At 36.6% G+C, this 9,935-nt stretch overlaps 2 protein-coding genes across 2 annotated transcripts; one reads left to right on the forward strand and one right to left on the reverse strand.

Moving 5' to 3' along the window:
• Nucleotides 1–1,860: 1,860 nt before the first annotated feature.
• Nucleotides 1,861–4,304, forward strand: LOC114718782 (rRNA-processing protein fcf2-like). Its single transcript, XM_028904215.1, has 5 exons — nt 1,861–2,107; nt 2,296–2,356; nt 2,474–2,551; nt 2,655–2,770; nt 3,862–4,304. Exons 1-5 carry the CDS (start codon nt 1,872–1,874, stop codon nt 3,983–3,985), a joined length of 615 nt encoding a protein of 204 aa, XP_028760048.1. The 5' UTR covers nt 1,861–1,871; the 3' UTR covers nt 3,986–4,304.
• A 681-nt stretch (nt 4,305–4,985) lies between these two features.
• Nucleotides 4,986–8,141, reverse strand: LOC114718776 (pyruvate dehydrogenase (acetyl-transferring) kinase, mitochondrial-like). Its single transcript, XM_028904210.1, has 6 exons — nt 7,893–8,141; nt 6,824–7,082; nt 6,547–6,727; nt 6,179–6,326; nt 5,849–6,062; nt 4,986–5,245 (listed from the first exon to the last, which is right to left on the reverse strand). Exons 1-6 carry the CDS (start codon nt 8,139–8,141, stop codon nt 5,187–5,189), a joined length of 1,110 nt encoding a protein of 369 aa, XP_028760043.1. The 3' UTR covers nt 4,986–5,186.
• Between the last annotated feature and the right edge of the window lie 1,794 nt (nt 8,142–9,935).

The following is a 9,935-nucleotide window of genomic DNA, read 5'->3' on the forward strand; positions in this document are numbered from 1 at the left end:
TGACAACACGCCACAAGTGTAATAATAAAGATTAAGATTAAGGAGGTGTTTTGGTGATTAAGAAATATGAAATAAATATATGAAAGGAGTTTTGTCTGAAAGAATTTTTTAACAGTGCTTTTGTTAGAATCCAAACACCCTTTAAATCTTTATGACATATATACTCAAAACCAATTTATACATTGTCATCAACTTGTGACTTATGACTCGTGATTAAAATTAGGGTGTGCATGGACTAGACTGGACCGGGTTTGTTATCAACCCGAAGTCTGGTCCAGTTAAAGACCTCGGGCTGAAAAAAACAAGCCGAGGTCTGGTCCAGTCCAGTGCCAACCCGAGTCGGGTTGGACTGGACTGGTCCTCTGGACTGCCTGGACCAGTCCAGGCAGTCCGAAGCTAATTTTAATTTTGTTTTAAAAAAAATTTCTTTAATAGGAAGCAAGATTGAACTTACTATATATACAAATTTTCATATTAATTCAATTTATCAATTTTCAATTGATCATTCCTTTTCAATTTCCCAATGAAGTCATGTTTTATAATTAATTCTCATCATATAGATCTTAAATTGTAGAAAATAATATATATCTCCTCCGGTCCTTATTATAAGACCCAATTTGACTTTTTATTTGGTCCTAATTATAAGACCCAATCCATTTTTTCTCTTATATTTATGCATTTTTTTTCCAACATAATCCTTCTAATAATGATAGTTTTAGCCAATATACTTAATTAGCAAGGATTTTTAGGAATGATAACACTTATTTATTATAAATACCAACTCAACTTACTTCCTTAATCTCCTCAAATAAGTCAATTGGGTCTTTATAATTAGGACCGGAGGAGTACATGCTCATTACTTCGAAAGTTAATAGATAAATCTTAATTATTTGAATAGATAAAAAATTTATATAGAAAAATTAAATCAAATTAAAATTATATAAATAATAATTTAAAAAAATCGGACTGGACTGGACTGGACCAACTGGTCTGAGGGGTCAGTCCCTAGTCCAGTCCAGCCCGATGAGACTAGTCCGGTCCAGTCTGGTCCAGTCTTGTTTCGGGCCAATTTTTTCTGGACCACGAAGACTGTACCGGGTTTGTTCGGGTTGGACCGAACCATACCGACCACCGTTTTTTGCACAGCCCTAATTAAAATATCTCAACTCAACGTCATATATATTAGGACGAATCACAGAGTAACAAATTATAATTTCATTTTCTATGCTTTATGGTGTGCTCCACAAAATAAAAAGAAATATTAAAAGATACAAAATTCCTTTTTGTTAACACTTATCAGCTACATAAAACTAGCGAGAAATTCTGATTCAAGTCTCATCAAGTTTTTTTTAAAAAAATAAAATAGCGAAAATGAATTTCCATCCGAAAGAATGCTATACAACAAGGAATCTGGAAATAACAAAAAAATCACCAGATTCAACCAAGAGGGAGAGAGAAGACTTCAGCATCTTGAGTCCTGGGCAAAATCTCATCCAATTTTAAACGAGAATTTGCTTAAATATGTTTTGTTTTTAATCTCAACTCAAATTTCATAATTAGGTGAGCCCATTCTCTCATCCAATGTAAAAGTGTGTGTTTAATCACCCTTGTTAAATCTTCCTTTCCAGTGGTAGTAAGTTTCTAAAAATAAAATTAGACTCTTATTTAATCGAATCAAATTGTGCGGAAGTAATCTGATTTGCTTGTAAATGCTTAGCTGAAACGCAGTGCAGTCTTTCTAAAATGGGCCCATTGGATCTTTTAATCAGCCCAAACCTAAGCCCATATCTTTTTATAAGCTCGGATGTTGCAGAATTTGGAAGAATTGCTTGTGCCGTAGTTTTCTTCACCTAAGTCGTCCCGCCGACAGGATGCCGGAGAGCGACCCAGTGGTTGGCCTCTCGTGGCAACCTAAGTTGCCTATTCTATCTTCTTCTTCGAAGGCAGCAAATGTTTCTCAGAGAAAATCTCAACCCGAGGCCAGTAGTAGCGCTATCTGGAAACCCAACTCCGAGCTTGTTCATGGCCTCTTCGTTCCGCCCAGCGACCCCAAAAAATTGAATAAGTTACTCAGAAAGCAAGTTAAAGACACAGCGGGAAAAAATTGGTATACTTCCATTCCGACTACATATTATGTTCTAAATCCTTCTGTATTACTTTGTTATTCCTTTTTTAATCATTGTGATTCATATTTCCTCTTTTGCTTAGGCTTAACTTGGTTATATATACTTGTGATTTGAGACGGAAATTATCGTGTTTTCCTTTTCTTGTTTTCCCCTTTCGTATCTTTGTCAGGTTCGATATGCCTGCTCAAACCATGACCCCCGAGTTGGAGAAAGATCTGAAGCTATTGAAGGTTCTGTTATTTTTAATTTTTGATATCTTCTTTTCTTTTGATCTGATGTATGGTAGATGTTATGTTATTATAGCCTTCATACTTTTTAAAAGGAATGGTATATGTTGATGGTTACAGTTGAGGGGTGCCATTGATCCCAAACGGCACTACAAGAAGGGTGATTCAAAATCAAAAACGTTACCCAAATATTTCCAGGCAAGTCAATGTTTGCACTAAATAGATAGCCGCAGAATTTATATAACTCGTGTGGCATCAATGTTATATAACTTGTGCGTTTATATCATTTGAACATTATCAGGTGGGAACAGTTGTGGAGTCTTCAGAGGACTTCTTCTCAGCAAGATTGACAAAGAAGGAGAGAAAGGCAACACTTGCTGATGAGCTGCTTTCTGATCCTGCCTTTTCAGCTTACAGGTAAGCTACACAATGTCTATTTGTCTTCATGGAATGATCTTGCAAGACTTATTGTCTTCATTTTGTATGCATGCTGCGGTGAGTTTACACATGGATATATCAAGATTCACAGCTATAATTTAAATATCAGAATCCATTTGGGAAAATGCAAGTGACACTCGTGTGATCAAAAGTTTGTCAGTTAGAGGGGGAATGGGTATGTAAAATTATATTTTTTGTAGATGCTCCACTGCAACATTCAACACGCACTGAACAGTGTCTTGTACCATTATAAGGCCCTGTTTGCCATCACAATTAAAATCACTTATAAGCAGATTTTACGTAAGTCGAGACAAAATTTTTTTACATATTTACTTCGTATTCTGTAAATCACAATTAAAAGTTACTTATTAGTTATTGCAAACGGACCCTAAGTTGGATTGCTGAAGGTGCGGCTGTTAAGCCTTTAAAATGGTGTGAGCATGTGGGCACTTCTGGTAACGTGTTTTTTTTTTAGAAGAAAGCACCATACAATGCTATGGCATTAAATGAATGATACATCTGAAGAGTTGATTGTTGATAGGTAAAATGGCATCATTGCAATTAATGTAGCCAAACTCGGTAAAATAAGGCTTGTCTTAGTCATTGTTTCAGTCTCCTTTTTTTGGGTTCCATCTCCCATTACACTCGCACCTTTGTTGTACAAAGGTAGCGTTCTTGGTGTTTTTCCCCTTTTTTTTTTGGGCTTATGATTTTTCTCCCTTTTGGTCTTTCTCGGTTTAAGAGGAGTGGAGGGCAAGTCTTTACGCACGGAATGGGTTATTTGTTTCACATTTAAAAGAAAAAATTCTCTTGCATCACGCTTGATGATGGATAATGGTTAGGCACATGGATAACATTTCTACTTTGTTTGCATGGTGCCCAAGTATACCACCTCTTGTATTTTTGTCCGAAATAAAAAGAAAGAGGCCTCTCTTAGATAAAGTTCAGATAATTAGCTGGTTAAACATTTGAAGATAAGTACTTAAAGACGGAGTTGCGCATTCAAAGGGTAGGCTTTCTCTTATGCTTGCTTGGTTATTTACTCTTTGGTTGTTTATCATTTACTTTAGGAAGCGGAAGGTTCGAGAGATTGAAGATGAAAAGCGACCAGGTGGAAATAACAAGTGGAAGATAAAGGGTCAGAATACACGCGTGCGTGCCAAGGAAAGAAGGGTCAAGAAAAGAAGGGATTAATGAATTGCCACCATTTCGAAATTAGACATTAAATGTTTCAATGGCATTAAAAAGAACACCATGGTGCTCTTATCATGAAGCAGCACGAAAGGATCTTAGCTCTTGAGATTTTGTGCCCCTCCTGGGATGGTTAAAAAGTCAAAGGTAGGGACATGAATAGCAAAGCATTCCTTCTTGTACGTAGATACAATAGTATTTTGGCCTCTTCAAGGTAGATGCAATAGTTACTGACTTACTGCTATGAAAAATATCATAACTTATCTGGTATATCGAATTTATTTAAACTAGGCCTACGATGCCTGCCGTTTCTTTGGTATTATTTTGTCTTGCTTAATGTTTTCTCAAAAGCACTGTTATGTTTTATTTTACAACTAGGAGAAGGGCAAGCCGCAGGGTATTCCGTTGTCCTTCTTTGCCCCCGTTGGCATCCCTATGTTACATTATTTTAACAACGGAGTTTTGTTTACCATTGAAATCTGAATTAGCTGGCCAAAAACGTATATATCAGGATCCTACATAATTTTATTGAAGTTTAGTTCGTCGGTATTTAGATAGCATATAACTAAGATGACATCAAGGTGTTTTTTTTTCTCTCTTTCTTTTCTTTTTTTCCGGTTGCATAACACAGTAACCATTGCACGTGTAACTGGGGCTGATCGAATTTTCTCTCTCTCCAAACTACTGGAAACAACTTCAGAGAAATGAATACTTTCAATCACTACAAATTAAATCATATTAAATTGTCCTTTCCATCCGCCTCCGGTTGATCACAATCGCTTGGGTGTTTGGGGTTGCTGGACCCACGCTTTTAAAATTTTCAGTATCGGACTAATTAATTGATAGGTTCCAAACATCGCATCTTTCCCCCGAATTCTGTTTCTGAAAAATATCCTAAACCCAACAACCTTTTGTTTCTGAAAACTAGCAATCATATCAACGCCAAATACGACAGAAATTCTATTTCCGATAGAAATCGGGCAACTGCCAAAAGCTCGATGTAACGGGAACGAGAGAATCATTTCTCATGCATAATCGTCGAGCATTGTATAATGTCATATCTACAAGAAAATTACCGATTAGAAGAATGGAAGATTGACAGTAAATTTGTTATTTTCTGGAGTCACAATCCTTTTATCTTGCAAAGTGCTTCCTCCAGTAACTTGTGGTAACTTGGAGTTAGGAGGAACCAGAATAATTACTTTCAGGGCAAAGGTTCCTGAGAACCACCCAAACGAGATAAATGCAGATACGCATCGGTCCCTGCGAATAGACAACCAGAACAGTATTAGAACTCTCAATTGTTGAAGCAAGCACAAATGAGCACTTATATGTCTATCTTATCTTTGGCTCTTGGGGCACATCCATCGGATCTGTCTCAATTTTCCCAAGAAAAACGACTAATGCATGACTGACTAACACAAGGAATAGAAAAACTTTGCATTGAATATGATACTTGCTGTCATACTAATAAAAGTCCCGAGGTTAATAGAATTATGCTATTACTCATGCTCATACCCAACTACCGAGCTGTATTGCTAAAATAAGCAATTAAACAACTTTCATAAGGTCCATGGGATCATTTACAATACGTCAAATTAATGGCATCAGATCTAATGGCCAACAGTCCAACACAAGAGGTGCATATTTGCTGCGAGACCTGAGTAGAAACTACAATAGTTGGACATAGCTGTATCGTATTTAATTGCAATCAGATCAGATCTCAATATGTACCGTATCCCCCAATTTATTATCCAGTGAATACATAAAAAGTTGCGATACAGAACTATAGCAGAATACTGAAAGGAAATCTGAATGAAATATATTGCAGAAGACAACTAGAAATAATTTTGCTGATTTACTTACCATATCCTTCCATAGAGATGATTTGAAGATCACCCCCAAAGTACCGAGCATACAAGCGGCTAATAGGAAGACCATATCCATATCCAGCCATTGTCACAGCATTAGCTGTTCCAATATCTGAATGCTCATCCAATGGGTTTCTAGCAGTACTGTAGAGATATGTAAAAATTTTGGGAAGGCCACTTCTTGGAATTCCACCTCCCTCATCTGAAACCTACAATACCAACCACACCACCTTAACGAGGCAATTTCATGCTGGCACGTTAAACCATCCTTTACAAAAGGCCAAAAGCGGATGATTGTGCTTATTAAGATATGGACACAAAGTACCTTTATGGTAACATCCTCTTCCCCATCAGCCACTATTATTCTGATGGGAGGGGCAACTTTGTCAGAATCCATAAATCGCTCTTGGACAGCACGCAGTGAGTTCTTAACCAGCTCGAATACCATAAGATGCAAGTGAGCGGGAACATACCTGTTAAAAAGACATGAACAAACTATAAAGAAAAGGAACAGAAACAACTTCTTAGCTACAAGTCAGAATGGTATAACCACTCTAAAGTAAGAACCGAACCAAAACGAGAAAAAAAGAAGGGGAAAGAGACATAAGGTTGGAAAAGGAAATGACAAAAAATAACATCAAAATCAAAATAAATGGCTTCAGGAAGGTAAGAACTAAGAATCAAGTTACTCACGGAAAAGTAAAACCAGGATCCCCATAAATCTGAACATCTGGAGCACTGCCATATTCACGATAACATATAACACGAGCATCTTCACTAGCAGTCCTTGCCACCTCCATCGGAGACATTTTTGTATGAATATAACCTACAACATGCGGAGCAGGATTGGGATTGTGCAACTCAACGTGCTGCCCTATATCCCACGACGCACAGATTGAGTTTAGTGGTTAGACCGACAACTTAAATCACTAGACTCAAAGAAGCCAGGTAAAGTGTTGTGTGAACTCACCAATAAGCATACGGATTCCAATTCTTGACATGTAGAAGCGATCAAGGAACTGCTGAATATCATCAAGATCTTCATAAACTATCTTTGGAGCCATGCCTTTCTTTAACTGTTGAATGCCTAATGCCATTGTGGGCACCACATTGTTGTGTCTCACCTTGATGGCCTTAATCATTTCAGTGAATTCTTTCTCATCATTCATATTCTTGATCTCAGGAAAAGTTCTGAGATCACGGAAGGAATCTAAGTACCAATCTCGGACCTAAAAACAAAAAATTTAGCACATAGTTCAAAGATCAACTGGCTTTTATTTTTTTGGGGGGGGGGGGGTTCCATATAAAAGGAAAACAAGTTTTGCACCACATGCCTACTTTTATTGAATGAAAGTTGGTAAACTTCCGGAAACCACGACCTTAAAAGCTAGAGGGTTAAAGACCAATGAAAATTATTAAAAATCAAAGGAATAGTAACATTCCATTTTTGTCAGTATAAGCATTCAGTCATAGTAGAATGAAACAAACGTGAATTCATATAGAATAATAATTTATACTGTTCTAAGCAAAGAGTATTATGCAGCTTGCCCAGCTTATCCCGAGGATATAAAACCTTTGATTTCAAATTTTAAATGGACATTTAAGATCTGCAACTCATAAAGTTCCATCCAAGTCAAAAACCGTAATCAGCAAAATAATAATAATAAGGTTCAGCAAAGTTTCCCATCTAGCCCATGTTAAAGGCACTCGAGTTCCTTGAAACCAAGTTGAACTTCACATACTCAATTATTCACATGTCAATTGCAAAGACCAGGAAACTATATTACATTATTAACTAAAATACGAATTAATTTTTTTATTGAAAATATCACTTCCGCAAATTCGCAGATAGTTAATCTCTCAATTCTCACGACTCAGTCAGTAAAGAAAAATAAGACCAACAAATTAGTAAAATGAACTACACAAACAGAATTACCTCGTAAGCAAGGGGAAGGGGTTCTGATTAATGAAATTCACAAGAAAACAGAACATTCAATGTAGGAAGAGAGAAGAAATAAAGAGACAGAACAAGCAGTAACCTTCAGGACAGCAGGTTTTTCAGATAATCCATATGGAAGCCTCTCGAGCTCAATAGCTCTTCTAGCAATCCTAATGGGAAGCTCCTTGTGAAGGAACTGAGCGGAAATCAGCAAATTCCTATCAGTGGGTTTGGACCCAAATTCCATCATATACCTCAAGCTCACCCCCGTCTGCTTCAAACAACTCCATCTGTGAACGTCCTCGATCAATCCCTTGGAAAAGGATTGGCAGGCCTTCTTAGCCGCCATCGCTCAGTTCTGTAGCCAAGAACAAGAACAGAAAGGTCCAGTTTGGGTAACGATAACGAATCGGAGCAGCAACAATCAGCATGCAAGCCAAGTACTACAGAATGCAAAAATGACATAGATAAACACGAAAGAATCCCCAATTGCGAGGAAAGGAGAAAGAGAAAGAGTCCCCTCCCGCAGAGGGAGAAATTGACAGGTGACGAAGATGAGTCCTCAAAAAGAAACTATGGTTAGATTTTAACCATACACGGACAAATTGAAATTTCCTTATTCCGGAGATCAGTATTAATTGATGATCGATGATGATGGTTTATGAAGCCGGAAAAACTGTAAGGCTCTGTTGCAAAAAATGTTCCAATTCCAAGTCTTCTAATTTCAAAATGCCTAATTCCCAATCCCCCTTTTCAAGAGGGATCCCTGTAAAAATCAGCACAGCGGCCCGGCTCACCACGTGATCATTCAGATTCTTGAGGATGACATGATTTGACAAGTGGTTCCAAAAGGAGTAGTACACGTGTCAAGGAAGGAGGCTATTTCGGGTCTTTCACCCCCCCCCAACACCCGGGTTACGTCGTTTCGGATTTTAACCCGTCGGGAAATGATCGCCGGAGCCTGACAAAAGAAGAAGGGTGTGTTTGGCAAGCATCCCAAACCATGGTTTGAGAAAAATGTTAGCCAAACACCCTTAAAAAAATCAAAACCATAGTTTGGGTTCAAAACTATGGTTTTGGGAAAAGCAGAAATTTTTTACTATTGGAGAAAAAAGAGAGAGTGTGAGAGCCTATATGATATGTATCTTGTTATTTTTTTTATAAACATATTTTTTATAAACATATTTAATCTTATATCTTATAAATATATACATATTAATTATTTATTAATTATATTATCTTATATATTATTAATATATGTTAATAAAAATATATTATTAACAATTTTATTCCTTCAAATTAAAATATATCATAAAATATATTTTTTCTATAATTATTATATTAATTTATACCAATTTGTATATATAAAAAGTACTTCTAATAATGACTATCCAAACACTCACACTTTTTAAAATCACTTTTTTACAAAATCTATTCTTCCCAAAATCTATTTTTTTTCAGAATCTATTCTCCAGAAGCTATTCTTCAAACCATGGTTTGATTTCATCCAAACACATCCTAAATGACTAGACGGCGTAGGACTCGGCCCAGTTAGGGCCCACTTTATTATTGAAAATAACTTCCTCATCTTATTACAATTTACAACCAAGATTTAATTAGATAATTAATTATGAATAATATAAATAAGTAGACTCAAAGTCGTACCGAATTACGTATTTAATGTGATTAGAGTGCTATGATTTTTTTTTGCTGTCAACCTTTAAAACCAAGTGACGTGACCTACGGTGTCCAGTTCCCCACAAGCAACTACGGAGATAACGTAAAAAGTAAACGTGGTACGCTTCTGAAGATAAGTCTTACCCCCACACGGAACATAAAATAGTACAATAACCCATGCACATAAGCTCATATGAAAATCATAATAATGAAACAGTACAAAATTGAGATGAGTTTTAGTGACGAAGGGCGTGTATTTTTCTTATTTTTTATGTCAAACACTTGTGTGAAATAAAAGAGTCATTGGTCACCCAAGCGTGGAGGGGAACATGAAAAGTGGTCCAGAACAGAAGAAAGGGTTGGTACGCGTCCCTAGGCATTAATTTTTTGGTATGTTCTGATAATTTTATTTTGAATCGGGCACTTGACATTTTTATCTTCTTTTCAAATAGTGGAGGGGAGACGT

This window comes from Neltuma alba, unplaced genomic scaffold (genome assembly GCF_004799145.2).
Source record: "Neltuma alba isolate B1F8T4 unplaced genomic scaffold, ASM479914v2 tig00011868_pilon, whole genome shotgun sequence".
Taxonomy (NCBI): Eukaryota; Viridiplantae; Streptophyta; class Magnoliopsida; order Fabales; family Fabaceae; genus Neltuma; species Neltuma alba.

Bases quoted from the DNA above. Each gene is read 5' to 3' on its own strand.
- LOC114718782 (XM_028904215.1), top strand. From the start codon at position 1,872: ATGCCGGAGAGCGACCCAGTGGTTGGCCTCTCGTGGCAACCTAAGTTG. The intron at 2,552-2,654 runs GCAAGTCAATGT...GAACATTATCAG, and splicing joins CGTTACCCAAATATTTCCAG to GTGGGAACAGTTGTGGAGTC. The intron at 2,771-3,861 runs GTAAGCTACACA...CATTTACTTTAG, and splicing joins CCTGCCTTTTCAGCTTACAG to GAAGCGGAAGGTTCGAGAGA.
- LOC114718776 (XM_028904210.1), bottom strand. From the start codon at position 8,141: ATGGCGGCTAAGAAGGCCTGCCAATCCTTTTCCAAGGGATTGATCGAG. The intron at 6,327-6,546 runs GTGAGTAACTTG...TCTTTTTAACAG, and splicing joins GATCCTGGTTTTACTTTTCC to GTATGTTCCCGCTCACTTGC. The intron at 5,246-5,848 runs GTAAGTAAATCA...GTCTATTCGCAG, and splicing joins CATCTCTATGGAAGGATATG to GGACCGATGCGTATCTGCAT.